Below are 27,806 nucleotides of genomic sequence, written 5' to 3'. Positions count from 1 at the left end.
GCGTTTGCTGTGCTGCTTGGGGACCGAAGTCCGGGGTCATTGCCACTTTCCTTTCCTTTGGGACTTGATCGTGCAGGCTCATTGGCTCCTTTCTTGAGAACATCACCACACCCTCTGTCGATGAATTGAATACTAACTAACCCACTCCAGGTCTCGCAGCCGGGCGGCAGGACCATGGCCCAGTCCCAACTATGCTCATCTCAAGTAGGCCTGCGTCGATGAAGCCATCCGCCTCCCCATACATTCGGAATCCTGCCCATTGGCTCCGTCCGGCTGCGTTCTGCGGGCGACTCCAGACCGTCACCTTACCATCCACACGTTCCTGCAGCTGCCCATGTCTGATCAACATGGACGGCAAGAACTTATATCACCGTTCCCAGGTCCCGAGCCTCATCCTACTGAAGCTTCCCTCTCTCGTGATTCTCTCCTCTGAGCTTATTCCATTTTCGCGCGTGTCTTTGTTTTGCAGGCGTACAGGCAGGATCGTTACCTAAATGTCACATTGAGATACCCTCTTCCCTTTGCCTCACCTTATTCAATTGTAATCTGAGCAAGGCGCTGGAAGTCTTGTTTCTCACATCCTCTTCACCAACACTCGTTTCTTTCCGATTCCGGAAAACGCACATCAACAATGGCCGTCCGCACCACCACCCTCGTCCTCCTCACATCCCTCCTGCCGAGGTATGTCGCAGGTCTGCAGGTCACGCCCGACTCGCCCTGCGCCTCCTTCTGCCTCGACTCCAACGACCTCGACTACTCGGACCCCAACTCGTCAAACACCAGGAACAAGGACATCACCTGCGATGACAGCAAATACCAGACAGAGAACGCAGGCCGCAAGTTCCAGCAGTGCGTGAGCTGTCTGCAGGACAGCAACTTTGTCAAGGGGGGCGAGAATGACCAAGCCTGGTTCTTGTGTAAGTCAATAGGTCGTCGTTCACATGGCGAGTTTAGACGCTAACTCATGGCAAGATAATATGAGATACTCGTTTGACTACTGCGTGTTCGGGTACCCAAACGCCACCGACACCGGCGGTGGTCCCTGCATGACCTCCACGGCCTGCGGTGCTCTTGAGGCCGCTCTCACGGACGGCGATCTGGACCCGTCGTCCGGGCAGTACTCATACTGCGATGCAGACGGCGGCGCCATACTCGGCTCCGCCTACGACAAATGTCTCTCCTGCGTCAGGGCAGGTGGTGAGCACTACTACCTGGCGAACTGTAATTCAACCCCCTCTACGACGTCTTCATATTCATCTCTCTAATATCCTCTAGATCTAGTAGCCCTCGGCGCAGGCTGCCAACAGAGACCAGACCCGGGGACACTCATCGGCCTCAACCAGACCGTCTTCACAAAAGGCGTCATCACCGTTGTCGACCCCAAGGATGCAGCCTCTGCCGACAAGAAAAACAATACAAGCATCCCCATGACGACGATCATCGGCATCGTCGTGGGCGCCGTCGTGTTGCTCCTCCTCATCGCTGGATGCGTCTTCATCCAGTACCGCAAACGCAGGGCTCGCCGAGGGATCAACCCCGAGCTGTCCCGCAGAGCAAAGGGCCACCGCCCCGTCTCATCCCTCTCCTTCCGATGCCAGACGCACCTCACCCCCAAGACGCCAAACTTCTTCCCCGTCGAGGAGGAAGAGATGCAGAGCGAGAAGGCCCGCATGCAGCTCCAACAACAGCAGCAGCAGCAAGCCTACTCGCCGCATACCACACCGCAGGACCCCTGGGCCCCAAGCACAATGTTCTTCTACCGCTCCCCAAGCCCGACAAACCTCACCGACAAGAAACACAAAGACGCCCTCCCCCTGACAACGATCAAAACCTCCCTCCCCATAATGCCCCTGAAATCCCACTCCCCGCGCCACAACGCCTCGCCGGAAGACTACACCCCGACCTCGACAACCTCCACGGCGCCCCTCATCCCCCTGCGCCCCTACATCCCCTCAGAACACGGCTTCACCTCCCCGTCGACAGGCTACGCCGCGACCTTCGCCCCGCAGTCGCAGACGACGTACTCCTCCCCGACGTCGGGGAACACCGCCAGCCCGCTGATGAGCCAGGGCGGCTGGCCCGCGCCGCAGAGGCACCACCAGATCCCGACGATAGACTCCCTCCCCGCCACGGAGCCGGCGAGGACCATCGGGATCGTCGTCAAGGACAGGGCGAGGCCGATGCCCAAGAGGGTCACCTCGCTCGGGGGCAGCCCGGTCGAGAGCCAGAAGATTCAGACTTCTTTTCCGCCGCCGCCGGGGGGCAAGAAGAGGTGACAAAGTGGTCTTTCTGTGTAGTTTGAACGTTTTCGTCTTTTTTTATACGGTGAGCGAGGAGCATTGGAAAACGGGAGTTTTCAGGCGTGGAAAGGGGGGGACTTATTTATCTGCACATACAGTCAATCATATAGACAAACACGTAATGCATGAGAACATATACTGAAGGACGATCCAAACCAGTCTCTTCTAAGGGTATTGTATGCCCGTGATTTTTACCTGGAAAACAAAAAAAAAAGGAAACAGTTATGGGAACCCAATCATTTACATTCGCACACGCACTCCGTTCCCGGGAAGAGAAAAGCCGCTCAACGCCTTTGCTTATGCAATCCCCGCCTCCTTGCTCATCAGTTCCGCCCCTTAGGCCACGGCGAGCTAGCCCTGCTCGCTTCCTCCGCCTGCATTATGTCGTTCTGTTCCCTGAACCATTCCGTCCCTTCGTCGAGATCCACCCTCGAACTCCTCAGCGATTCAAGGTTCTCCCTCGCCTCCCGGATGATCCTCTCCACTTCGGCGTTGCTGGACGGGCGCTTCTTGGCGCGGGCGTCCTGTGATGGCGAAGCCGCGCTGTCAGTGGGCCTCTTCCTCTTACTAAGCTGGGAGTTCCCGTTGCTTTGCTCGGCGGCGGCGCTGCTGCTGTTAAGAGACTGCGAGAAGCGCCGACGAGCCTCGGCCGCTTTGTCGAGGTCTGCCGACACGCTCCTCCTCCGCTCGGTGGTGTCTCTGTCCAGACCGAAGGAGCCGAGGCCACTGTAGCGTTTGCCGTTGTACCGCATTTCGTCAGCGATTGCTTCCGGGAGAGCAGACCCGTTGGGCATCGTCACGAGGCCCATAGCCTTCAGCCTCCAACGATCGGACACCTTGCTGACGCGCTTCGGTGATGCTTCGGACGGTGTATAGCGTGACGACGCTGAATGAGCCGACATTGGAGGCAAAGACCTGCGGAAGTCTACACTGCTGCCGAATTCCGCACGAATAGCCTGTGTCTTTGCGCCGCCCGGCCTGGCCGAGACCGACTTGGAGAGACTGTTTGTCGATGTGGTTCTGGCCGGTGGCGGCGGTGTCTTGAATGTGTCGTTGATTGAAGGAGCTTGGATGACTTCAGCGATTGCGGCACGCTCATCTGTAACGCCAGAGAAGATACCGGTTGCGAAAAGGGCCTCTGCTTCGGCCTGGAGGTCTTCTGGCGGGTCGTCTTTCTTAAGTTGCAGGATCTCTCTGAGTTCCTCGACTGGATCAACGCCATGCTGCTCCACCAATTTCCTCCGCGCTTCAGCGACACGGGCGGCCTTCTTCCTTTTCTTCGTCTCCTCCTCTCGCATTTCCTTCTGTATCCTCCTCATCTCCTCTCGCTCATGCCTACGAATTTTGCTCAGACGAAGATTTCGGGCAATCTTCTTCCACTGGTAAAAGTATCTGACTGAGAGGGTGCGAACACGGAACTCTCGAGCCTCCGCGAGCGCTTTCTCCTCCTCTTCCTTTTGTATCCTCTCCTCTTCTTCGCGATGGTACTTTTCAAAGGCATCTGAAACAATTTGCTCGACCATGAACTTTTCGAACTCATGGATCAAGCCATTGTCACCTTTCACGAACCATTTTGCAAAGTCGCCCATAACATCTTGCTTCGGCAACGGGGCAGCCACTGGTGGTTTGGGAAGAGGTGCAGGGGTAAAAGCCGGGGCCGGAGTAGAAGTCGTAGCAGGGGCCGCTGGGAAAGGGCTTGCTTGAGGTGCCGGTACTTGTTTAGGAGTGGGTGGCGTATCGCTTGGCTGGAAGTTGAACGTCGGCAATGGAGACTGACCTGATGGCGGCGCGGGAGAGGGTAGTTTGGGTAGCTGTGGTGTTGCAGATGTGAGGCCGCTGAACGGGCTTTGCGCGGGGGTTGGCTTTGGCTGCTCAATCGGAGGCTGTGTAGGAGCTGGCGCGCTTTGAGTAGGCAAAGGGGGTTGTGTCGATTCCGCTGGGTTCACAGGCGGTTGGAATGAGATGCCAGAGAAGGGAGATGCTGCAGATGGTGCTCCAGCTGCGGCTCCAGCGAAAGGGCTCGGAGGCTTTGAGCCACCGGACGCACCTCCCAGAGGAAACTGTGGTGTGGGTGGCGTCACAGTAATTGCTGGCGAAGAACTGTCTGTCGATGGTGCCGTTGGCTTCGGTAAGGCGGTCTGGCCGGCTTCCTGCGTCTTTTGCTGAGCGCTTGGCCCAAATCCAGAAGACGCAAACGAAGGGAAGGCGGGTGCAGAAGGTTTGGAAGCTCCATTCGGTTGCGCTGGTGGCGCGAACGGACTGCCGCCGAAGGGAGAAGTTCCAGGTGCTGGACTGGGCTGGGCAAACGGACTCGACTTCGCAGCGAAAGGATTCGGAGCAGGCGCTTCTGTTGATGGCGCTGGTGGGTTCTGCGCAGAGAATGGGTTAAAGGGGTTTGACGGCGCGTCATTCCCTTGGAAGCCGTTGGTTGCTGTGAAATTTGAAGTTAGCTTATGTTCCTCTCGTTCATGGGTATGCCCCCGCTTGTCTCGAACGCGACGATCTGGACGTTTTGGCGGCCCAAAACGCCTGGGTTTGCGTGGGTTGGTCGATGTGCGCATGATGTTAAGGTTACTAGGCCAATATTTTGGCTTCTAAGATTCCATGATAATGTTGTACTGTCCACAGAGTACAAGCAGTCCGAGGTTTTGACGGAGTTGACTTGCGAAGAGTAAAGCGGGGGCGATTTCGAAAAGGGCATTAAATGACACATAGTGATGAAGGTTGAAGTGATGGTAAGAGTGTTCTTTACCTTTGTCGAATGGTGACGCTCCTGCTGGATTGGTCGGGGTGGCTCCTGACGTAGCTGAAAAGGGAGACTTGAACACCCCGTTGCCGTTGGCCACGGGCTGAACGGGTTTTGGAGCAGGTTTAGATGCATCGCTGACAAACAGACCATTGTTGTTCGAGGCAAAAGGTGATTGTTCTGCGGGCGATGATTCGTCTGGTATAGTGCTGTGTATGACTTCCGGAAGGCTGCGTGATCCTCGCTTTCGTTCTACCAGGTTCCGGGAAAAGCTGTGCTGGATTCTAGGCCAGGTCAGGCGGCTCGAGGTGTCTAGGTACTGGACCAGCTCGCCAGAAGGTGATTCCCCATCCACAAAGGTCAATCCGTGTTGTTCGGCAAACTCGACAGCCTGGGCCTCCGTGTCAAAGTTGAGGAATCGATTAAGTGCTGAAGGCGTGATGTCTTTCGCTCCGTGCCTAGGTCGGGTATACGCCTTCTTCAAAGATCGAAGTGCCGAACGACGTAATTGGCCAAGATGAATTTCTGCGAAACATGCCATCGTGTAGGATACTCGGCGGCTTTCGACAATCTTGAAATAGGTCCGGTGCGCAGCCGATACTGCCATAGACGGTGCAGAGCCAAGAGGCCCGTGGAAATCTGCAGAACTCTGCAAGCTTTCCACAAGAGACACAGCTGTCCTGATCTCGTCCGAATCTGCCCAAAACCGCGAGTCACCCCATTCCTTCTGAACGTCATCCAGGATGTTTGGCTTATTCGCGCTGAAAAGCAAGTGATAGGCCCTGAACTCGGGTTCGTTTTCGCAAATCACGCCGTGTGGTTTGCAGTCGTCGTATGCGAACATCAACGAGAGCAAAGCCTTGCCCAGTTGTTCGATTTCCTGTTGTTCTGAAAAGTCTTCAGGCCTGAAGCCTTCCTGAGAGAGCAAGTGAAGCGATGTGACGTGGAATCTGGCAATCGTCTCGAGGCAGTAAACTTGGTCCTTCATTTCTGCCGGAGCCATTGTGGAGTGGAAGATGAAGTCGCGCCGAATGGCACGCGTCCTGTCCCATAGAAAACCATGCAACACAGGAAGGTTGTCGTCTGTTTGTAGTAGGTCGTCGATCAAGTAGTCCAAGGTTTTCCTCAATGCCGCCGTAGATCTGACGTCCATCGGTAGTGGAGCTTCCTGTCCAGCCGCGGATCGAGCAAGCTTCTTCACCATCTTTGAAGTAACAGCAAACGTCGTGGCTGAGTTCTTCTCGGGGAATTGTACGTCGAACTCGGTAATGCGCGTGATTTTCTCGAAGTCGGGGCACATGGCGTCGCAAATGCCTTTGAAGTCGATCGCGTCTTCTAATCGCTTGGGTTTGTCGGGATCGTCAATCAAGCCCGCGCGCATCAACGATGTCCTAGCACGATCGCGGTAGGTCTTGTAGTCTTCCCTGAACTTGGCCATCGCGGCCTTTTGCTTCGTGTTTCCCGGATCGGCAGGCCATTTTGGCGGCGCGATTCCATCCTTCTTCAGCTGAGCAAAGATCCGCTCCGAGTACGGTGTGCCATCGCCGCCAGTGCCGCCGTTCGCATCGTCGGTCTCGTAGTCGGTAGAGTCCGCGCCTTTGTGGGAGTCAGTATTTTGAGAGCCGAAGCCACCACGCGACTGTGATGTACCAAAGCCTTTCGCGCCTCTCGTCGCGCCATTCGACCTCGCGCCTGCCGCCTGCGCGGTCTTCTTCTTCCAATCGCCGGGTGTGTTCGTCTTTGTGTTTTTTCGCCTGCGATTGTCGTCTGAGCTCGCGCCGTCGCCGAAGGGATTGACGCCCTTTCGCTTCGTTGAGAGGGTCGTCATTTCGACAGGTTGAGTCTTGTGGTTGCGTTTCGACCGCTTCCCACCGCCGGCGCCAGCCCCATCGAGGCCGGAACCGTAATGATGCTCAGAAGGCTTTCCTCCAAAGCCTCCTGATGATGATGCTCCGAACGGCGATGAAGTTCTGTCGGGTCTGCTTGGAGGAAAGGAGACCGACGTCATGTCGAAGTCGCGGCTGGACTTCAAAATGGAAGCAGCGAAGCAGCTGGCGTGAGGGTGGAGAACTGGGATGGAGCTGGCCAGCGTTTGCCGCGTGTTCGGCGCGCTTAGCCAATCGGCGTCTATTCAGACCCACAAATATTTCGAGGCGGGGTGTGTTTAATGCTTAAACACACGCCCGTTCAGGAAGGCGCTTTGGAATTTGCGACGGTGAATAAACGATCCAATTCACTGCTCAAGCGACTTCCAAGGTCAAGTTTAATTCGAGGGAGCTAACGACATTGACATATTTTACGAAAGCTCAGTGGGTACAGTGAGTCGAGGTGATCGAAAGAGGAATCTATTTGGGTGTCGTTTGCTCATTACAGAATCATCTCATGCAGATTATTCTGACATGAAATGAAGGGTATCTCGGTTTCAGCATCTAGATGGCGCTGAATGCCTCAGATATTCAGACTTCAACCCCGTCCGCTAACATGTGCCTTTCCACGCAGGCGAGCTGGGCCAAGGCCCCTTCTAATCTCGTCCAGCTGCTCGAGTCCACTCTGTGCCTTGTTCTTCTTGTTTGTCCTCTTTCCAGGCTTGGTGTAGCTGCCAAGGAAATCATCCATGATGCTATCAAAGTCACCTCTGGTGGGACCCGTGACACTGGACACCGTTGACATTTCCGAGACTGAAGCCATGTCGTCGCCGCCCATCTCACTTGTGTACTCCTCCTCGATCCTGTCGAACCTAGCATCCAGAAGTGTGAGCTGTTCTGTCCTGACCATTGATGATGAGGTCATGGAGTAGGTAGAAGGGTTCGTGAGGGCACCCTTTCTCTTCTTCTTACGGCCGCCCATCGTTGTCGTTGTCCAGATGGAGGACTGTAACTCAGATGGAGCAGCCTTGGCTTGGGGCTTGCCCTCCTTTTGATCCTTCTTAAACTTCTTGAAGTCCTCGAGCCAGTCTTCGTTCTGATGCTCTGGCAGTGCCTCTCCCTCGACCGCAGCAACAGGAACCAGCTCAGGCACGCCGTCCTCCTTATACTCCTTGTTTGGCTTCGCCGTTGCATCTGATTCCCAGCCGTCATCGTCGTCATAGTCGTATTGCTCCTCGAACTCATATTCGTCGATCTCCTGATTGTCCTTGGCCAGTTGCTGGAAAATGTCATCATCCTCATCATCCACGAACGCCTCGTCCTCCAGTGCCTCCAGAACTTCACGCAACCGAGGATCCATGTCAGGTTGGAATCCGGCAATCGCATCGGGTATGTTTTGCTGAGACTGGTAGTTCATGCGCGAGAGGTTCTTTGACGGAAGGACGGACTCGTCGAGGATGGCCTCGCTCCTATGCTCGAGATCCATCTGGCGCAAAGCGTCCTCGAGAGATTGCGGTTGCTTTCCCTTGCCCTTGTTCGCTGTGGCTGAGCCCTCAACCCAGACGGCCTCGCCACCGCCCTGGTTGAGGTCGCGCATATGCTGCATGTAGTCATACTCGGTGTCGTCGTAGTAGATTCCATACTCTGCGGCCTCGCCCTCATTGTCTCGAATGCTAGCGGCATCAGACCCAAGGTCGGATGCAAGATCGCTCAGGTGTTTGCCCTTGTCACCACCGCGCTGGGCGACAGGGTTGAGAACCATGGACGGCGCATTTTCGTCGTGGATGAGCGGGTCATTTTGGGGACGGTGGACGAGGGTGAAATGCTGCGCACTCTTCTTGTCGCTATGAAAGGGAAAGTCAGTCCGAGGCGCACATCTTCAGAAAACAGACAAAGACTCACATCCACTTTCCCTTCGCCATATTTGCTGATGTTGATACTTCGTGGCAATCAACAAGCTAGTGGTGTCGGGTTTCCGGGCTCAAAGATTGAATGTGTGGGACGAACGGAAGTACCCCTCGATCGCATGCGCACCTGGACGGGCCTCGAAAAAAAAAAGTCCCTTGGTGGGATGGCTTTTTTCTGCGCTTATCGTATGTTATCGTTCTATCGATAAGAGTCCAAGCGGCCGAAAAGGGTTTTTACTTGCAGCGGGGGACTTTTTTGCCCCGCGACCTACGCCATTAATCAGCGGGGCATTGCATTCTCTTCTGACCGTTTGCGACGGGCTCCCACTTTCTACTATTACTCATATTCAACTCGCTCTCTTGAGCAAATCCTATTTTTTTCGTTGGAATATCATTCGAGAAACACCGCAATAATGGTTCTCGCCAAGTCGAAGAAGACGTCCGGTTTGGGCAATGCCCTCATGAACGACCGCTTCGGCAAGGGTCGTGGCACGGACAGAAAGAAGGGCTCATCCATCACGCGAGTGAACCATGCCACCGGAGAAGAGGTAAAATGATAGCCCACAATCATCGCGCAATCATAGCAGTGTTGACAGTGTAATAGTACCTCACGAACGAGCGACAAGAGGCAGCATGGGTCAAGATGCGATCGGTCACGGAGCAAGGCGCTCTCGACGAATTCCTTGCGACAGCAGAGTTGGCTGGAACGGACTTCACCGCCGAGAAGATGAACAACATCAAGATTATACACACCGACCAGAAGAACCCCTATTTGCTTTCCGGAGCCGAGGAGCGGGGTGTGATTGCCAAGCAGAAGGCTCACAAGGGACGACTGACCGTACCGAGAAGACCGAAGTGGGATGCGTCCACTACACCTGAAGAGCTGGACAGAGCAGAGAGGGATAGTTTCTTGAACTGGCGCAGAGGTCTTGCTGAGTTGCAGGAGAACAACGATCTGCTGATGACACCATTTGAGCGAAACCTCGAGGTTTGGAGGCAGCTTTGGCGTGTTATTGAGCGTTCGGATCTTGTGGTTCAGATTGTCGATGCGCGAAACCCACTGATGTTCAGATCCGAGGACTTGGAACAATATGTGAAGGAGATCGACACGAAAAAGGAGAACCTCCTCCTCATCAACAAGGCGGATATGTTGACGCTCACCCAACGAAAGACGTGGGCCAAGTACCTGAAGGAGAACGGTATTGCTTACAGATTCTTCTCTGCATTCCTCGCAAAGGAACTTCAGGAGTCGATGGAAAGCGACGAAGAGGAGGAGGAGGATGAGCCCGAAGCCGGCAGCAGCTCTCAAGCCAAGCCCGCGGCGACGAAAGCTGAAGCTGACGAGGAAGAGTCAGAGAGCGATGACGGAGAGGAAGGTGGTGCTGAGACAAGTGCTGAGGCCGGTGCTGAGACTACACAAGAACAAGTCGAGCTCGAAGATGAGGACACAAGGATCCTGACGGTCGAGGAGCTGGAAGATATCTTCCTGAGCCATGCCCCTGAGAATGCCGGTATGTTGATGCAAGTGTCTCCAATATCAACAGAGAAGCTAACTGCCAAAACCTAGACCCTGGCCACAAGATGCAGATTGGTCTGGTTGGATACCCCAACGTCGGAAAGTCCTCCACCATCAACGCTCTGATCGGCGCCAAGAAGGTGTCTGTCTCCTCAACACCAGGAAAGACAAAGCACTTCCAGACCATCCACCTCAGCGACAACGTTGTGCTGTGCGATTGCCCTGGTCTTGTTTTCCCCAACTTTGCAAGCACCAAGGCCGACCTCGTTTGCAACGGTGTCCTGCCTATTGATCAACTGCGCGAGTTCACCGGCCCCGCAGGCCTCGTCACTAGGAGAATTCCCAAGCCATTCCTAGAGGCTGTTTACGGAATCACCATCAAGACCCGCGCAATTGAGGAGGGTGGCACTGGAATTCCCACTGCACAGGAGCTGCTTGCTTCTTACGCTAAGGCTAGAGGTTTCCAAACATCAGGTCTGGGTCAGCCTGATGAGTCAAGAGCTTCCAGATATATCCTCAAGGATTACGTCAACGGCAAGCTGCTGTACTGCGAGCCACCGCCGAACACCGTCGACGGCCCAGAATTCAACAACGAGCTCTACGACGCCGCCCACCTACCGGAGAAGCGTCGTGCGGCGCTGGCGGCGTCCCTCGACACCATGTCGCTCGTCGGCGACGACATCTCGATAGCACCCTCTGATCTGGCAGTGCTCCCTGCCGGCCCTAAGTCCAAGCAGATTGACAAGGGTTTCTTCGGAGCCGGCGGCAGCGGTGCTGGCCACCTTAAGATGCCATTCAGCCACAAGTACACCGAGCAGGGCCAGAAGCATTTGAGTGGGAGGAAAGCTCGTGCTATGATTGCTCTGGAAAACGGTGTTGACCCCAAGGACGTGCGCTTGTCCTCTGGCAAGAAGCACTTCAAGGGCGGAGCGAAAAGCAGGAAGGGCAAGAAGAAGGCCGATGAGGATGATGATTAGATACCAATAAAAACGCTGTCATGTTTTTGCGTCAAGAAATGAATGCCTTTGTCCCGTCCCGTTGTAGATCATAGACGAGATAAAATGAACGATGGCATGAATTACTGAGTATGGAGAAATAACGAGAAAGGGCTTCAGTGAGATGGTGCTGTAGGTACCGCGTACTTTTTAGTGGAGCCTGTCAAGCTTAGTTCGGGTCCCGACGCGTCTTTTCCCAGAGCATCGCGTAAAGTGCTTCTGCCACCCACCAGCACAACTCCAAGTTCCTCCAATTGCGCACCTTCACGACAACCATCGGGCCAAACAACCATGCCTGCACAAAAGACGATCACCAAGCCCGAGGAGGTCGGCGAGTCCTCAACTTCTGCGGCCAAGAAGGCTCTGACCGCAGCGTCAAACGGCGCCCCCAACTATGAGCTTCCTTGGTAGGATTCCATTGTCGATGGCAACGAGGCCACATGCTGATGCATTTCTCAGGGTCGAGAAGTACCGTCCCGTCTTCCTTGACGATGTTGTCGGAAACACCGAAACGATTGATCGCCTCAAAATTATTGCGAAGGAAGGCAACATGCCGCACGTCATCATCTCGGGTATGCCTGGTATTGGAAAGACGACAAGCGTGCTCTGTCTGGCACGACAGTTGCTGGGAGACTCATACAAGGAGGCGGTCCTGGAGCTGAACGCCTCCGATGAAAGAGGTACGATTGAGTTGGTGCTTCACATACGCAACCGCTGACATGTTTTCGCAGGTATCGACGTTGTCCGTAATCGCATCAAGGGTTTCGCCCAAAAGAAGGTCACTCTCCCCCAAGGCCGCCACAAGCTTGTCATCCTCGACGAAGCCGACAGCATGACATCGGGCGCGCAGCAAGCCCTTCGCCGCACGATGGAGATTTATTCCAACACAACCCGTTTCGCCTTCGCCTGTAACCAGTCCAACAAAATCATCGAACCTCTCCAGTCTCGTTGCGCAATCTTGCGTTACGCCCGCCTCACCGACGAGCAGGTCGTCAAGCGTTTGCTGCAAATCATCGAGGCTGAAAAGGTCGAGTATAGCGATGACGGCCTCGCTGCGCTCGTTTTCAGTGCCGAGGGCGACATGCGACAGGCCATCAACAACCTGCAGTCAACCTTTGCCGGTTTCGGCTTCGTTTCCGGTGACAACGTCTTCAAGGTCGTGGACTCGCCGCACCCGATCAAGGTGCAGGCCATGCTCAAGGCTTGCTACGAGGGCAATGTCGACTCGGCTTTGGACAGTCTGAGGGAGCTTTGGGATCTGGGATACTCGAGCCACGACATTATCAGCACCATGTTCAAGGTCACCAAGACTATCCCCACTCTAAGCGAGCATTCGAAGCTGGAATTCATCAAGGAGATTGGATTTACGCATATGAAGATCTTGGAAGGAGTGCAGACGCTGCTGCAGCTGAGCGGCTGCGTGGCGAGGCTGTGCAAGATCAACATGGACCCGAAGAAGTTTGAGGCGCCGTCAAAATGAAACGGATAATCAGCAAACCTGCGCAAGCAGGAACTAATGACTTGCATGATATGGCGTTTGGGGATTTATGTCCGCGATACTTTGACAGTAAAAGCCATGGATTCAATATCCGGTGTTACACAGTAAAATGAAAGGATCTTAGAACATCTCTTGATATCCATCGATGGCCCAGGGCCTCGACTGTGAGGCCGCTTACTTCTTTTCCTCAGGGTTCTCGAGAAACTCCTGCTCAAACCTCTCCCACTTGGCTCTGTCCCTCATCAGACGCCTCTGCATTCTGATCCTGGCCTCATACTCTCGTAACCTATGATCGGCTTCCAGCATACTTCCTAACACCATGGCGGACATTTGTATGTAGCTGCCACCCACGTTAGTCCGTTTCCGAGTAGTATCAGCAGTGTCGCGTGACGCATTACCATTTAAACTGGATAGTGAGACCTTTATACAATGGCGAGAACTTCCATGCAGCTGCACCCAACACCGCAGCGCCGATGCCCCATCTTGCGGCGCCGACGACGGCACCCCGGGTAGCTTCCCACGCGGCGTCATTGGCCTCGGCGCTCTTCATCTGGTCGTGCGACTTCATCTTGTGCGCATTGCGGCCGGGACAGGCTGCGGAGAAGAGAGGGTGATGACGTCGGTGATGAGCTCCTCTAATCCGATAATGAGCCGATGAATTCGTGTGAATCGAGGTGCGCGCAGTTGGTAGCAGAGCTCTGAGAGAGAACCGCGAATCGTCGAGGAGGAAAGAAGTGAGATTCCCAAAATATGATTGGTGAGAATCGTACGATAGCTCTCACCCACAATGCTCACAATGTCGAAAGACCTTTTTACTCCATCAGTCCCCGAAGGTAGACAAGTTGAACGGCGAAGTGGGACGAGAGCAGACGCCGAAGCGCAACCCCTGCAACGTCCACCAGCGCGTCCCGATCTCCTGAGGCGGGTTCCATTCAGTGGGGGTTGCGCTCACTGAGACCCCGCCGATGCCGCTGACCCCAAGTCTGCAGGGGCCCTTGGCGCTATCAAAAGCTTATCAACTCCAACACTTTCCATGCCACCTCCTGAGCCGTCTCGAATGGCGCAAGACGAGTCTATTGCCGATGCTGAGAAGGAGGTGCTGGAGTTGGAAGCGCGTCTGGCCGCGGCGAGGGGCAAGTTGAAGAGTCTCAGTGGACAGAATGAGGATCACCCATTACCATCAAGAAGTCTCCCGAAACCATCATGTCAGCCACCCATCTCGCAACATCCCAAGAAGTTCTCACAACTAACACACCCAAAGCTTCACTCACAACACCAAATCACTATCACCTTCTTCTCTCAGACTCGGCTCTACCACTAGGCTCGTTCGCCTTCAGCAGCGGTCTCGAGTCCTACTTAGCGCACACCCGAGGCCGCTCCTCCTTCAACATCTTCCTTCCAGAATCCATCTCCGCCTACGCCTCGACGACGCTTCCCTTCGTCCTCGCAGCGCACCGCGATCCCTCTGCGGTCGCGGAGCTGGACGACTTTCTCGACGCAGCAATCATCTGCACCGTCGGCCGCCGCGCCTCCATAGCGCAAGGCCGCGCGCTGCTGTCCATCTGGGAACGCTCCTTCGCCTCGTCTCTGCCCCGCGATGTAGTCGAGACATTACAGCCATACGCGGCCATGTTAAAGTCTGCGTCGTCCAGACCGAGCGCCGATGAGTCTGACGACCCGCCGCTGGTGTTTACGCATCTTGCGCCCCTTTTCGGGGCCATCTGCAACTTGGTCGGGCTCACCCTGCATCAGACGGCGTATGTCTTCATGATGGGCCACATCAAGGCTCTGGTATCGGCGGCCGTGAGAGCGAGCATGTTCGGGCCATACCAGGCGCAGAAGGTCCTTGCTAGTGGACAAGTCCAACAAATCATCACTGCCGCTATCGAGAGGGAGTGGGAGACACCAGTAGAGCGAGCCGGGCAGACGATGCCCGTCATGGATTTATGGATAGGCAGACACGAAGTTCTGTATTCACGAATATTCAACAGCTGAATTCTTTCAGGTCGCAAGCCTGTGTCCCTCGATGTTCCATTATCAACGGGTATCATGATCGCTTTTGTCAATTATTGTACAATGCCCCTGGTTCCCACCATGCTCACTCATCGTCGTCGTCGCTGTCGTACGCGACTAACGGTCCCGCAGACGCGGCGGGTTTCGGCTTCGATGCCACCGCTACCTTGGCGGTGTTTAAGGCTGCCAAGGTGCTGCTAGAGAAGATGCCACCAGACAAGATGGACTGCTCCTGCGGCGCAGGCAGGGCGTACTGTGCCTGGTTCGCCGTATCGCCATTCTCAAGCATAGGCCGCTCCTGGTATTCTACCTCGAAACCCTCCCGCCCAACGGGGTTCACAGCGTTCGCGCCACGCGCGAAGTGAACCTCGTCCGGCGCCTCGTAGCCCTCGAGCCCGTAGCTGCTCTCAATCTTTCTCCTTTTCCTGGCTTCCGGGTCTTTGCCCTCAATCTCTGCGACGAACTCCGCTGGCAGTGCCCTGCGGATGGCCTCGGCGGCTTGCTCCTCGATTCGCCTCGCCTCGCGCGCCTGGGCCATGGGGTTCGGGTCGGCTGTCGCCCAGCGGACGTTGAGAATCTCTTCGTGGTCCAACGACTGGTGTGCCATTGCCTCCTTGGCAAATTGCGCATTTGCCTCGTTGGTGTATGTGATGAAAGCGACTCCGCGTGTATTGAGCACACGAACTATACATATGTTAGCAGTAGCTCAGAGAAAAAAAGGGTTTGGTAAACATACTTCGCTCAATTTGCCCCCATTCTGCGAAATGACGCGCCACGATTTCTTCAATATCATCCGTAACATGTATCCTTCCCACATAGACGGTTCGGTTCTGCCTCATGAAGCTACCAACACCACCCATGTCGTCTCTATAGTCGGAATGCTTGTCTCGTCCAAAGCAGTCCACGTTCGGGTTGAACAGGTCGTGGATACCCGGCAGCCGGTGCAAGTATTCGCAGTCCTGACCCTTAGGACAGATTCCTCTGGCAAAGAATAGACAAAAGTAGCTCCCAGTGACCTTGTCGGCCCTTGTGTATCCGCTGTCTTTGGCAACATTGCAGCGTCCCTTTGCGTGCGTCTTGGACAGGTACTTGTCTTCGCGGTCACCGCCAGACCACTTGTTGTACCAGATGTTGAAGATCGTGCCGGTCTGCGGCGGGGGCTCGGAGGTGATGAAGGAAGGGTCGACCTGCGGACGCGCCGGGCGCTTCTTCTTGCGGATGATCTTCTTGACTTTCCTCTCTGCCGGCGCGGCGACTTCGGTGTTGGTCGTCGTCAGCGCCGTTTCTTGTGCCTCGGGCGCATCGACATCTTGGGTTCTGGAGACGGCGACTTCTTCGTCTGACATGATTGCGTTTTCGTATACTCGAACTCGTGGATTCGCAGTTTGTGATGAACAGGACGTCGAGAGAATGTTGTCGCAAGATGAATTTCTAGGTTCGCCGCGCGACGCATTAGGTAAGCCTCACCGCGTTCTTCAATGTGTGGCGCAGTAGCTGTGGTTAAGGGCGGTGAGTGGGACCCATGCCGGTGGAAGCAGCCCCGCGGTAAATTCTGCCACGGCCATCGTCTTCCCACGCCGGAGTGTGGCTGCCCCACCTTGGAACCTGTGAAGCCTGCATCGACCCGGCGTAGACGCTCTCTTCGTGTCATCTTTGAATCATTTTAGACGGGGTTTTCGGAGTCGTTAGACTCTGAACAGATAAGCCGCCAAGATGGTCAACATTACGGAAAAGATCAAGGAGTATGGCCCCCATGCTGAATCAGTACGAGCAGGAAAACTGACGTTGAGGGACCAGGATTGAAGATGAGATGAGAAAGACGCAGAGTAAGAGCACATTCACTCAATGATGGGGTTTTATTTTCGGCAAATTTTCATTTTCGTCCGGGCAACCTATGGCCGAGCAGTGTTGTTCGAAGCACTGCCTGAAGCAGTAGCGCATAGGGATGGTTCTCGGAGGGGTTGAAAGTGCTGAAAAGACCAACCATGTGTTGTGCATTATTCAACCAAGACATTTACTGACATTTTCTAGAGAACAAGGCCACTGGTATGTTTGTGATGAACGTCGCATTGTCTGAAAGCCATTAACCACACCCTTCCAGAATATCATCTGGGTCTTCTCAAGGGGTAAGTTGCCTCGCAAACCTTTCGAAACTACACCACTAACAGTGGACAGTAAACTCGCACGTCTAAGAGCACAGCTTCTGGAACCCGGTCCAGGTTCAGGCGGTGGTGGCGGCGCCGGCTTCGACGTCAGTAAAAGCGGTGATGCAAGAATAGCTCTTGTCGGCTTCCCCTCCGTCGGAAAATCCACATTCTTATCAAAGGTCACCAAAACGAGGTCCGAAGTCGCATCTTATGCCTTCACAACACTCACAGCCATCCCCGGTGTCCTTGAGTATGGCGGCGCCGAGATCCAGCTGCTCGATCTGCCCGGTATCATCGAGGGTGCCGCCGAGGGCAAGGGTAGAGGAAGACAGGTCATCTCCGCGGCCAAGACCAGCGACATGATTCTCATGGTCCTGGACGCGACCAAGAAGGCGGAGCAAAGGGCCCTGCTCGAGGCCGAACTGGAAGCCGTCGGCATTCGTCTGAACAGAGAACCTCCGTAAGACTCCCACCTTCACAAACTTCTTCCAATCTAACCCTTCGCAGTAACATCTACCTCAAAGCAAAGAAGGCCGGCGGCATGAAAATCACCTTCCAATCTCCTCCAAAGGCCATGGACGAGAAGATGATCTTCAACATCCTGCGCGACTACAAGATCCTCAACTGCGAAGTTCTCGTGCGCGACGAGAACGCTACCGTCGACGACCTCATCGACGTCATCATGAAGGACCACCGCAAGTACATCAAGTGCCTGTACGTCTACAACAAGATCGACAGCGTCTCGCTCGACTTCCTCGACAAGCTCGCGCGCGAGCCCCACACGGTCGTCATGAGTTGCGAGCTCGACCTCGGCATCCAGGACGTCGTCGACCGCTGCTGGCAGGAGCTCAAGCTCATCCGCATCTACACGAAGCGCAAGGGCATCGACCCGGACTTCGGCGAGGCGCTGATTGTGCGCAGCAACAGCACCATCGAGGACGTGTGCGACCGTATCCACCGGACGCTCAAGGAAACCTTCAAGTATGCGCTAGTCTGGGGCGCGAGTGCGAGACATGTGCCGCAGAGGGTGGGTTTGGGACATGCCGTGGCGGACGAGGATGTGGTTTACATTGTGAGCGCTTGGAAGGCGTAGACAACATGACACAAGAGCATACGAATGGGACGAAGTGGTTTAGTGCGTGAGGAGTTGTATTTCCTGCCCAGGCGAAGCTGCATAAGGCCAGCCGATGAATACAGTCCCTCCCAGAATTCTAGCCATTAAAAGAACTAGAGGAGAGACAGAGAAAGAAAGAAAAAGCTGATGTCGTTTCGTGTCATGTCATGGTACAGTCCCTTTATCCTAAAGCAAGACAGTGGTACCCCCGTTGAACGCCGATGCCCCAGGCCCCTCTGAAAACATCAAGAGGAGGCCGCAGGTTCAATAACCTGCCAGAAAGAACCGTGAAAACAACCCGAGAGAACCCATCCCATCATCAAAAGCTTTTGTACTTTGGTAAAGAAGATGCGACGAGTCGATTTCAAAAAGCGTTCTCCTTGGGTGAAGCGGTTTTGGAGCTGAAGAGGTTGCTGCCACCAACCTTCTTGGCGGACGCCTGGGCAAAGAGAGACTTGGGCTTGACCCTGTGATGAAGCGATTAGCATCACTGCTGGATCGAATGCTTGGTGAAGAAGAAGAGCGACTTACTTGCCAACCTGCTTGTTGCGGAGGGCGTTGAGCTTGGCGGTGCAGGGGCTCATGATGTTGTCAGAAGGGGAGATGTAGTCCTTGGAGCTGTTGTCGCAGTGGTCAGCACTGCAGTCTGGTGTTGTTGAGGTCGAGGGCTGTCCTACTTCTCCTGAGCCATCTTGTCCTGCAGGACTTGGCGGTGGTATTCCATGCTCTTAACCTCCTTGGTGGCCGAGTCGGTCTTAGCGACAACGGGCGTGTTGGTGGACTTCTCGGTAAGAACGTTGGGAGACATGGCTGCTGGTAGACTGTCTGTTGATTTTCTAGAAGGTTGATGTATGCTCGGTGCAGCAAGTTGCAGAATTGTAGGTGGTATTGGCGATGCGATGCAATTGATTTGTGTGTGGCAGGTAGAGCTTGAAAGAGGCGCAAGACCGTACGTAGGGAGATGTGGATTTGCTTGGGGTGTGGATGGGAAATCGGGGCCAATGCAGAATGGGAAGAAAGGCTTTGTATTTGAATGCGAGTGGTTATGCGCTGCGCACCAGGTCTGCCGTGGAGTGTTTATGACGTTCGTGAATGGATGTGAAAAAGATGCACGCCTGGCCCGTGGAGTAGTTGCTGGGCTGTAGAAGTAAACGAATTTTCGGGCAGTTGACAGGGCAACCAGGGAAACGAAACGGTCGCGCTGATGTGTCGCCGGTCGTGGTGGACAGGGGTTCAGGGGGTTAAAGTGGAAGGAGTTTTGCTGGGTGGGCACCTACGGAATGCGAGTCTCACTGGGCTTACCGGGAAGGGGGAGGGAAGTTCTTAGCGTTGTCAGGCCTTCTGCGGAAGGATGCCCAAGGTCAGTTGTCCGTGTGATGGTGCGCTGTCAGGTTTTTCGCCGGTTCTAGCGGGCTTCCCAGGTAACCCCGTCACCCCCCTGGGCCCTCCCGGCGCGCGTTGCTACCCGGATCCGACTCGACTTGTTCTCGATCACAGCCTGAGGTGTTCGTTCGGTGTTGTGTTGTGTTGTGCATTGCATCTCGTCTCTCTGTGGAGTTGCCTTGACCCCTCCTCCATCTCCTGCTAGTGGAGATGCGAAAAGAGTCAAGCATCCTGGGAAGGGTTGCATCTGTGTGTACATCGCAACCAGTCAGTGCTCCTGGCATGCGCTGGTCTCGAACTGTTGGGAGGACATCTCCAAGGTGACCGGCCTCGGAGCTTAATGCCGCATGGTTTATGATAAGCATCCCCAGAGTATGCATGGCCAGACAATGGGATCGACTGCAAGTGACTCACAGGAACGGCGGGCCAACGGCCAAAGGATCTACACGCGTTCCATTTCCAGTGGTACCTGTTTGTTGTACACAATATGCGATTCAAACTACATGGTAAAAGCAGGGGCTAGCAACCTATATTACAACTTGGAGCGGTTGATGTTGGCTCCGGGCTGGAACCTCTGGGTCTTGTATTGCGCCAGCAATTGGTCAGACTTCTGCTTCTGCCACTGGATCTTTTCCGTGACCTCCTTGCCCCGCTTGTTCTCGTTGCGGCCCATCTGCTGGAGATGCACCTCGTCGGGACCGTCAGCGAGACGGAGCGTCCTGATGTTGGCCCAGGAGCCGGCGAGGGGCGTGTCCTGGCAGACGCCGGCCGCACCGAAGGCCTGGATGGCACGGTCGATGACCGTCAGTGCCGTCTGCGGGACGAGGACCTTGGCTTCGGCAATTTCCTTGAGGGCCTTCTTCGGGCCGTGGTCGTCCATCTTAATGGCTGCGTTGAGGACAACCAGGCGCGCGGCGTCGATTTCGATGCGCGACTTGGCTACCCACTCCAGAATGACGCCGTGTTCCCTGAGCTGCTTGCCGAAGGGGGTCTTGGTCGGGTCGTTGATGCGCATCAGCATCCATTCGAGGGCGCGCTCGGCCTAGGAGGATGTGTCAGTCAACAATTACAGGTGTCGCTTCCTTCTGAACTTACGGCTCCAATGGTGCGCATAGCATGGTGAATACGGCCGGGTCCAAGTCTGCCCTGGATAATCTCAAAGCCGCGACCCTCGCCGAGGACGAGGTTGCTAGCGGGCACGCGAACATCCTTGAAGCTAATGTGGCCATGGCCGTGAGGGGCGTCATCGTAGCCGTAGACGTTCAGCATGCGGTGGATGGTAATGCCCTTGGTTTCCGCAGGGACCAAAATAACGGACTGTTGCTTGTAGGTGTCCTTGTTGTTGGGATCGCTCTTGCCCATGACGATGTAGATTGAGCATCTAGGGTCGCCGGCACCGCTAGACCACCATTTCTGCTGTTGTCAGCACTCCACACCTCCGCGCGAGCATCTTCAAAGCTTACCGAGCCGTTGAGGACGTATTCGTTGCCCTCCTTACGCATGCTAAGCTGGATGTTGGTAGCATCCGACGACGCGACATCAGGCTCCGTCATCAAGAACGCAGAGCGAATCTCGCCGTCCATCAGGGGCTTCAGCCACTTCTTCTTCTGTTCCTCGTTGCCGTACTTGGCCAGCACCTCCATGTTGCCGGTATCCGGCGCCGCGCAGTTGACAGCCTCGGAGGCGACCCTCGACTTGCCGAGCCATTCAGCCATCAGACCATACTCGAGGTTCGTGAAGCCGGGAGACTCCTTGTAGTGGCCCTTGGGCAGGAACATGTTCCACAGGCCGAGCTTCTTGGCCTTGACCTTGAGGTCGTCGACGATGGGCGGGTGGTGGTCCCATCTCGCGTCGCCCTGGCCGATCTGAGCTTCTAGTACGGGGTCGGCACTGTGTTCGCCGGCGTGTCAGCATCGTGGAGGATAGGCCTGAGCTGTTATGGAGGTGCAATTGTGCTTACGGAATGCATTCCTCCTCGACAAACTTCGCGACGGCGTCCAGCGCCTCCTTGGCGCGATCGCTAAGGCGATCCAGGACCTGGTGGCGAGCTGGTTAGCTAGCGAGACCGAGCTCTCCCCGCAGCGAGCACCTACAATGGCTGGAACTCTGGACGTCATCTTTGCGACACTGGGAGACAGATAAACCGATGCAGATGGAACGAAACTTTCTCAGGGTGGTTTATCAGGATTGGTTGCGGAGGCCAGGAGTACAGGAAATTGGTGGGGGAAATGATGGGCGTAACCTCCCTTTTGAACGGGAATCGTTTAGTATGCATCGTACGGTAGATGGATGTTAGGACGACCCGGAGCCGAGGTTGATTCTGGAGCTACAGGGACTCCAAAATGTGGGGATCCTGGGGTAACTGTCTTGACCTCCGCCTCCGCGTCTGAGAGTGGCCCCTCAGCGGTGGATGCCGCCAGATCTGTCTGCAATTGCTTGCCTTGGCTGTTAAGACACTCATTCAATTTGTCAATTCATGTTTGCGTGTCCGTTCGTCAAAGTGACACATGCTAACATATCCTAACAACAAGATTTTCATCTTCATTCTTGATCAGTGAGCAGACCGCAGCTAACTACCATCTATCATGCCCAATCCCGTCTCCAAGTCGAAGATTACTGACGAACGCCGTGGCTCGGCGCCCGGTTACCTCTAAATTCTCAGAGCCGCTGTGGCACCACTCTGGCGCATCAACCATGCGGGGAGGCGCCGGCTGTGCCGCGTCTCCAATGCCGCGTCTCCAATAGGAGCCTCCATAGTCCACTCCGGTGCCTCGGTGCGGCTTTTGGCACCACTGGGTTTCCGGTGGGATACTCTTTCGGATTTCAATCCCGAACCAACGTCCCGAACCAACAACCGTCGGATGAACTCATGCTTGTCGACGTTGATAGGCACTTCATGAAATTGAAACTTCGCTGTATTCTTCTAAATCAACATAAACCATCATACCGCATGATTTGATCTAAGTTTTGATCGCGCATGGACTCTGTCATCTATCTATCACCCGGTTTATGTATATAACGCCTTTCTATGTGCGGTAGTCGCCGTTGATAGTAATGTACTCGTGGCTGTAGTCGCAAGTCCAGTACGTAGCCTCCTTATCACCAGTGCCAAGCCTGACAAGGATCTCCAAGTCCTCAAGCTCCAGAATCTCAGAGGCTCTGGCCTCATCAACCATCTCGGGCTCGCCGTTGACCAGAAGCTTCAGCTCAGCGCTGCCGTCAGTGGGAATGAAAGAGACGTTGGTCTTCTCAGGAACGACCTCGGGCACATCAATGACGGCCTGACCAGGCTCGGAAACCAGAGAGTAACCAGTCGCACACAGAATGCGGCCCCAGTTGGCGTCACGGCCGTAGAGAGCAGTCTTGACGAGGGGGGACCTGGCGATGGTGCTGGCAATTTTCCTGGCAGCCTCCTCACTGGCAGACTCGACGACGCGGATGGTGACAAACTTGGTAGCGCCCTCACCGTCACGAACGATGAGCTTGGCCAGGTCGATGGAGAAGTCGGTCAGAACCTCCTTGAAGGCGGCGTAGTCGGGGGAATCCTGAGAGGTGATCTCCTTGCCGCCGGCAGCGCCGTTGGCGAGAAGGGCCATGGTGTCGTTGGTCGAGGTGTCTCCATCAATGGTGATGCTGTTGAAGGAGCGGTCGACGGCGTGCTTGAGGACCGAAGGCATGACGGCAGGAGAGATGGGAGCGTCCGTGGCGACAACACCCAGAAGGGTAGCCATGTTAGGGTGGATCATACCGGCGCCCTTGGTGGTTCCAGCAATGCGGTACTCGACGCCCGGCGAGGAGGGCAGGGTGAAGGTCTTGGACATGAGTTTCGGGAAGGTGTCGGTAGTGCAGATGGCGGTAGCAAAGCTGAGCCAGTGCTTGTGTGAAGAGCCCAGAGCTCCCTGGGCAGTCGGGACGTTGTCTACAATCTTTGCGATGGGCAATCTCTGTCCGATAACGCCTGTGCTCATGACAATGGTCGACGAGGCATCGCCAGCACCACCAACGGCCTTGTCAGCGGCGTGGGCCATGAGGGAGGCATCCTCAAGACCTCCCTTGCCAGTGACGGCGTTGGCACATCCTGAGTTGATGAGAACACTTCGGATGCCCTTGTTGGCCTTCTTCTTCAACAGGTTCCTGCTGAAGGTCACCGGGGCCGCCTGGAACTTGTTCTTGGTGAAGACAGCCGCCGCGGCACAAGGACGGTCTGAGCTCAGAAGAGCGAGGTCAGGCTTCGTCTTGTTTGAAGGCTTGACTCCAACCAAGATGCCAGAAGCCTGGAAGCCCTGGGGATATGTGCCCTCCGTCGGGATGTACTTCTTCTTTGCCGCCGGAATGCTCTCAGCGGAGACCGAGTAGCACCGCACAAACTGAGCCAAGTGGCCGGGAAACCTCTTGACGGGCTGCGACATCCTGTCAATTGGGAGCGCCCAAGTGATGCAACCAAGCGTAGGATATGTGCGGACTAAGCTCGAGAGCCAATGGCTCAGGATTCGGGCTGTAGAGGTTCTGGTCCCGTGTGAGATGTTCGTCGGAGGAGAGGGTTGTTAGTCACGAAAGAGATGAAAGATTTGGGTGAGTGCGATAACGGCAGCAACCTAAAAATTTCGGCAGGGGTGTCGCAGCGCTGTTACGCAAAGGCGGCGCATTGGGACCCAGGACTGAGTCCTGATCCTGGCCATGGACCCTGACGCTGTGGTCCAAGTCGGAGGGCCGAGTCAATATGACCGAAGCTTCTTTTTAAATCTCACATGTGGCTCGATGTTTAATTCCCGGTGTTAATTGTGAGGAAATAGAAATGAGATGGCTCCTTCTCAATGATACAGGAACTTAGAGCTCTCAGACAGAAGTTGACGGGAGTCTTGCCCATTCATGGCTCATGCAGGCGCGCTGCGCTGGACTTAACAGTGTTGGAGCGCTGAAGTCGGATGGCGGGGAGCGGACCCACTCAAGCTTATCGCACCCGTCGCGGTGAGCTTATCGCTCTGCGCAGACAGAAAAAATTCTAGAATCTTGCGTCTCGGTCCCTCCAGCTTCTCGTGTCGCGCGACCAGTTCAATTCAACACCAATCTACACCGAACGAGTCCCTGTCGCCCACAAATCAGTCACAATGCCGCCAAACAAGACGAAGACGATCAAGAACAAGCACGCCCAGAGGGGTTCCGGTATCAAAAATTCCAAGGAAGCCTCCAGGAGCGGCCCTCCCGATGGCATCGTTAGGAAATCGAAGGACACCCCGAAGGGGACGAAGCCGCTGAAAGGTAGCAAGAAGTCTGGCCTCGAGGCCCTCCTGAAGAAGCGCAAGAAGAAGGTCTACACGGAGAAGGAGCTCGACATTCCCAAGCTCAACACGATCGTCCCCGCGGGCGTGCAGAAGCCGAAGGGCAAGAAGAAGGGCAAGGTCTTTGTCGATGACAGGGTAAGGCATCTTGTGGCGCGATGACATTCTTATATAGCATTCGCTAACAAAAGACGAACAGGAGAGCATGAACACCATCCTCGCCATGGTCCAGGCCGAGAAGGAGGGTCAGATCGAGTCCAAGATGATGAAGGCGAGACAGATGGAGGAGATCCGCGAAGCCCGCAGGGTAGAGGCCGAGAAAAAGGAGGCGGAAAAGAAGTCGAAGCTGGAGGACACCAAGGAGTCCCTGCGCAAGAAGCGCAAGCGCAATGCCAACACCGAGAACGACAACAACATCAACGACATCGCCGTCGCCGGGTCCAAGGCCATCAAGCCCAAGAAGAAGAAGAGCGTGTCGTTCGCATAAATGCATCCGTCGGGCATCTTGCCTCTACATTAGTATCGGTCTTATTTTGCATCATGGGTGGCGTTCAGGAGTGCCGAAAACAAAAAGAACAGACTGGGCTGGGATGTGCGGCAGGGGACTTTCAACCCTTTTGCGAGTTTTGGTGGCGTTCAGAGCAGATACCACGGCGGATCTTGCCCTTCCGCATCAGCTTAATGCATTACCTAGGGCATTCTTCATCACGTCGGGTGGCCAACTAGTGATGTACATCTATCTTTATGGCGAGTCCATCTATTTGTCTTATTCCCTGTCTATAGCTCTGTATAATCTCCAGACACGTCTAAATGAAAGGGAAATGGCTAAATCTACACACTGTTTTGACGTTCTATGCAACCTTACTACTCCCGGACCTTGATCTCCATTCTGTGTTTTGCTGCATCAAAGTGGTACTCTGCGCTGCCATTGGTGACGGGAATTCCGTTCGTCTTGGGAGGCAATGCGTTATGATCCACGTTGAAAGCCATGTGGTTGAAGAAGTTTGTGACCGGCTTGGCGTGCCATCTTCCACCACCCGGCTCAAACCAGCAAAGGTGGCCGCCGAGAGAGGTCGTGCACAGAACCGTGTAGGGGTTCTTTTGGAACTCTTCGTAAGGAATGGCCTCTTCCACTGCAATCTGTCGGGTCTGTGAGCATGAAATCATCTTTTGGCGCATGGCGGGAACACTTACCGGATCGTCCTTGGCGTGAAGAGCGAGGAAGGGAACCCTGATGGCCAAGATGGCATCGCAAGACGAGGCATCTCTGTAGTATGCTGACTCCGTTGGGTAACCCCAGCTGATGCACCTGCGGCAGTCAGTAAAGAGTTGGCTTTTCACTAAGTTTTGACACATACTGGACTTCTCTGTCGAATTCATCGAGGTACGTGACGTTGTTGAGACGCTCGAGGTCTAGCTTGGTGTACTTTTCCATCGCCTCTCTGTGGCCGTTGATGAGTTGCTTCATGCTCTCTGCATCCATGTGTTAGTTTGATGTTGAGTTGTTTAAACCAAAATATGGAGAACTTACGGCCCATAACTCTCTGGTAAACCTCCCTTCCAATGAGTGTTCTCTTCAGTGCCTTGTTGGCGACCTCCAAGTTGAAGGGGTTGGAGCAAACGATAGCAGCCGTCAACAGACAGTTGGTACCCTCCTCACCGCAGTACTATCAAGTCAGTATGAGATACACACAAAAAGCAGTTAACAGCTCCCACTCACGTTTGTCAACATGTTTGCGCCAAGGGAGAAGCCCAGACCAAACAGAGGCCGGTTGGGGAACTTTTCTCTCAACCACTTGACCGTCTGATTTCAACATCGTGTTAGTCACTTCTCGCTCGAAAATACTGACGAGCAACCGACCTGTCTGAAATCCCAAGTTGCCCTTGCGTTGTACAACGTGCCGCTGGTGAACTTGCTCTTAGCGCAACCTCGTGAGTTGACAACGCAGATATCCCATTCTCCAGACTCGACAAGCGGTGCAATCGCATGTCGTAGGTAGATCTCATGAGATCCACCAGACAGACCGTGAAGCACGACCAGCTGTGGCCTTTCGTCGTCTGAAGGCAGTGCCGCGAGCTCATCGTCCTTGAAGTAGACCGTTCGGGGCGGGAGAGTCTCGTCCGTCTCCTCGAAAGGCTTCGTCACAAAGTCAACCGCAAATGTACCCTCAACAGCCCTGGAGTCGGCGTCGAACACATGGCGCTTGTAGTAGATAGGGGGGCCGTGTTGCTTCGTCGCCGTCCACATCGTTTGCACGTGGCCATTGAACAGGAGCGGGTTCATCTGGCACGGCGGTATGACCTTTTCGCAGACCTTGAGAATATCGGTCTTGGAGCCATCCTTCTCTTTCAGCGACAGAGGTGCCGGCGAATGCGTGAAGTTGATCTTGGCTCGACCTAGCCACTCCATGATTCGGAGATTTCGGGAGAGTGACGCTCGAGACAGATTGGCTTAAGAAGGAACGGTGAGTGGCGGGAGTGGCGCCTCTAGGTTGTTTTTGAAGGTTGGGGTCAGGTAAGACAAGCGCTCAAAAAGTCACAGAGTGATCAAAATGCAACCTTTCCTCAGAAAACGGGACGAAGTTGAGAGCTATCACGTTAAAATTATATATGGCCATGTGAAAATGGAGGACAGAGACTCAAGTCATGACGGTGGAGCCCCCAAGGGGCCCCCAAAATGCCCCGTAGCTTGTTTGCTACCGCTGGGACAAACACCAACGGCGGCAGAAAGGCAAGCGGACGACTTGTCTTCTTTTGGTGCAGCACCGAGGCTCATTCCAATGAGGTAGATCGGCACCGGGTTCACCGATCGCCCGTCCTGCAGAGAAGGAATTCGCTCCTATGCGAGCATATGTACGAGTCCCGAGAGCGTGGACAAGAAAAACTAGCAGTTGAGCAGCCCAAAATACAGAGGCAGCTCGAGTTGAGCCGAGGCACAGGCTACTTAGCCACCCAATTAGAGTGGGCTGTTGAGTCGGACATTTAACTCATTCTTGGCCGACTACGTAGCTTCAGGAGGCGAGCACTCCTAGTGTTCTCTTCT

At 54.9% G+C, this 27,806-nt stretch overlaps 15 protein-coding genes across 15 annotated transcripts; 6 read left to right on the top strand and 9 right to left on the bottom strand.

The window, feature by feature from the left end:
- Positions 1-631: 631 nt before the first annotated feature.
- Positions 632-2,276, top strand: COL26b_000185 (uncharacterized protein; the record flags this gene model as incomplete). Its single annotated transcript, XM_053173155.1, has 3 exons — positions 632-917; positions 973-1,221; positions 1,276-2,276. 3 exons carry the CDS (start codon positions 632-634, stop codon positions 2,274-2,276), a joined length of 1,536 nt encoding a protein of 511 aa, XP_053042861.1.
- Positions 2,277-2,623: 347 nt separating this feature from the next.
- COL26b_000184 (uncharacterized protein) lies at positions 2,624-3,889 on the bottom strand (the record flags this gene model as incomplete). Its single annotated transcript, XM_053173154.1, has 1 exon — positions 2,624-3,889. One exon carries the CDS (start codon positions 3,887-3,889, stop codon positions 2,624-2,626), a length of 1,266 nt encoding a protein of 421 aa, XP_053042860.1.
- A 1,005-nt stretch (positions 3,890-4,894) lies between these two features.
- On the bottom strand, positions 4,895-6,874 carry COL26b_000183 (uncharacterized protein; the record flags this gene model as incomplete). The annotated part of the gene is made up of 1 exon (XM_053173153.1): positions 4,895-6,874. One exon carries the CDS (start codon positions 6,872-6,874, stop codon positions 4,895-4,897), a length of 1,980 nt encoding a protein of 659 aa, XP_053042859.1.
- A 635-nt stretch (positions 6,875-7,509) lies between these two features.
- On the bottom strand, positions 7,510-8,833 carry COL26b_000182 (uncharacterized protein; the record flags this gene model as incomplete). Its single annotated transcript, XM_053173152.1, has 2 exons — positions 7,510-8,755; positions 8,814-8,833. The coding sequence occupies 2 exons, from the start codon at positions 8,831-8,833 to the stop codon at positions 7,510-7,512; spliced, it is 1,266 nt and encodes a 421-aa protein (XP_053042858.1).
- A 398-nt stretch (positions 8,834-9,231) lies between these two features.
- On the top strand, positions 9,232-11,311 carry COL26b_000181 (uncharacterized protein; the record flags this gene model as incomplete). Its single annotated transcript, XM_053173151.1, has 3 exons — positions 9,232-9,366; positions 9,423-10,329; positions 10,386-11,311. 3 exons carry the CDS (start codon positions 9,232-9,234, stop codon positions 11,309-11,311), a joined length of 1,968 nt encoding a protein of 655 aa, XP_053042857.1.
- A 309-nt stretch (positions 11,312-11,620) lies between these two features.
- On the top strand, positions 11,621-12,809 carry RFC4 (replication factor C subunit 4; the record flags this gene model as incomplete). Its single annotated transcript, XM_053173150.1, has 3 exons — positions 11,621-11,736; positions 11,789-12,009; positions 12,061-12,809. 3 exons carry the CDS (start codon positions 11,621-11,623, stop codon positions 12,807-12,809), a joined length of 1,086 nt encoding a protein of 361 aa, XP_053042856.1.
- Positions 12,810-13,001: 192 nt separating this feature from the next.
- On the bottom strand, positions 13,002-13,395 carry COL26b_000179 (uncharacterized protein; the record flags this gene model as incomplete). The annotated part of the gene is made up of 2 exons (XM_053173149.1): positions 13,002-13,113; positions 13,226-13,395. The coding sequence occupies 2 exons, from the start codon at positions 13,393-13,395 to the stop codon at positions 13,002-13,004; spliced, it is 282 nt and encodes a 93-aa protein (XP_053042855.1).
- A 489-nt stretch (positions 13,396-13,884) lies between these two features.
- Positions 13,885-14,822, top strand: COL26b_000178 (uncharacterized protein; the record flags this gene model as incomplete). Its single annotated transcript, XM_053173148.1, has 2 exons — positions 13,885-13,978; positions 14,131-14,822. 2 exons carry the CDS (start codon positions 13,885-13,887, stop codon positions 14,820-14,822), a joined length of 786 nt encoding a protein of 261 aa, XP_053042854.1.
- A 103-nt stretch (positions 14,823-14,925) lies between these two features.
- On the bottom strand, positions 14,926-16,186 carry CWC2 (Pre-mRNA-splicing factor; the record flags this gene model as incomplete). The annotated part of the gene is made up of 2 exons (XM_053173147.1): positions 14,926-15,524; positions 15,577-16,186. The coding sequence occupies 2 exons, from the start codon at positions 16,184-16,186 to the stop codon at positions 14,926-14,928; spliced, it is 1,209 nt and encodes a 402-aa protein (XP_053042853.1).
- A 367-nt stretch (positions 16,187-16,553) lies between these two features.
- On the top strand, positions 16,554-18,080 carry RBG2 (Ribosome-interacting GTPase 2; the record flags this gene model as incomplete). The annotated part of the gene is made up of 4 exons (XM_053173146.1): positions 16,554-16,604; positions 16,942-16,966; positions 17,060-17,447; positions 17,495-18,080. The coding sequence occupies 4 exons, from the start codon at positions 16,554-16,556 to the stop codon at positions 18,078-18,080; spliced, it is 1,050 nt and encodes a 349-aa protein (XP_053042852.1).
- Positions 18,081-18,465: 385 nt separating this feature from the next.
- COL26b_000175 (uncharacterized protein) lies at positions 18,466-18,909 on the bottom strand (the record flags this gene model as incomplete). The annotated part of the gene is made up of 3 exons (XM_053173145.1): positions 18,466-18,568; positions 18,633-18,719; positions 18,779-18,909. The coding sequence occupies 3 exons, from the start codon at positions 18,907-18,909 to the stop codon at positions 18,466-18,468; spliced, it is 321 nt and encodes a 106-aa protein (XP_053042851.1).
- A 1,107-nt stretch (positions 18,910-20,016) lies between these two features.
- On the bottom strand, positions 20,017-21,601 carry COL26b_000174 (uncharacterized protein; the record flags this gene model as incomplete). Its single annotated transcript, XM_053173144.1, has 5 exons — positions 20,017-20,526; positions 20,580-20,897; positions 20,948-21,374; positions 21,445-21,521; positions 21,578-21,601. The coding sequence occupies 5 exons, from the start codon at positions 21,599-21,601 to the stop codon at positions 20,017-20,019; spliced, it is 1,356 nt and encodes a 451-aa protein (XP_053042850.1).
- Positions 21,602-22,510: 909 nt separating this feature from the next.
- On the bottom strand, positions 22,511-23,893 carry COL26b_000173 (uncharacterized protein; the record flags this gene model as incomplete). Its single annotated transcript, XM_053173143.1, has 1 exon — positions 22,511-23,893. The coding sequence occupies one exon, from the start codon at positions 23,891-23,893 to the stop codon at positions 22,511-22,513; it is 1,383 nt and encodes a 460-aa protein (XP_053042849.1).
- A 699-nt stretch (positions 23,894-24,592) lies between these two features.
- COL26b_000172 (uncharacterized protein) lies at positions 24,593-25,250 on the top strand (the record flags this gene model as incomplete). The annotated part of the gene is made up of 2 exons (XM_053173142.1): positions 24,593-24,901; positions 24,963-25,250. The coding sequence occupies 2 exons, from the start codon at positions 24,593-24,595 to the stop codon at positions 25,248-25,250; spliced, it is 597 nt and encodes a 198-aa protein (XP_053042848.1).
- A 377-nt stretch (positions 25,251-25,627) lies between these two features.
- COL26b_000171 (uncharacterized protein) lies at positions 25,628-27,173 on the bottom strand (the record flags this gene model as incomplete). The annotated part of the gene is made up of 6 exons (XM_053173141.1): positions 25,628-25,912; positions 25,958-26,072; positions 26,122-26,236; positions 26,295-26,430; positions 26,484-26,567; positions 26,625-27,173. 6 exons carry the CDS (start codon positions 27,171-27,173, stop codon positions 25,628-25,630), a joined length of 1,284 nt encoding a protein of 427 aa, XP_053042847.1.
- Between the last annotated feature and the right edge of the window lie 633 nt (positions 27,174-27,806).

This window comes from Colletotrichum chrysophilum, assembly GCF_026319265.1.
Source record: "Colletotrichum chrysophilum strain AFK26 chromosome Unknown scaffold_1, whole genome shotgun sequence".
NCBI classification, from domain to species: Eukaryota; Fungi; Ascomycota; class Sordariomycetes; order Glomerellales; family Glomerellaceae; genus Colletotrichum; species Colletotrichum chrysophilum.
Note: the sequence above shows the minus strand (reverse complement) of the source record. Positions and strands in the feature narration are given on the sequence as shown.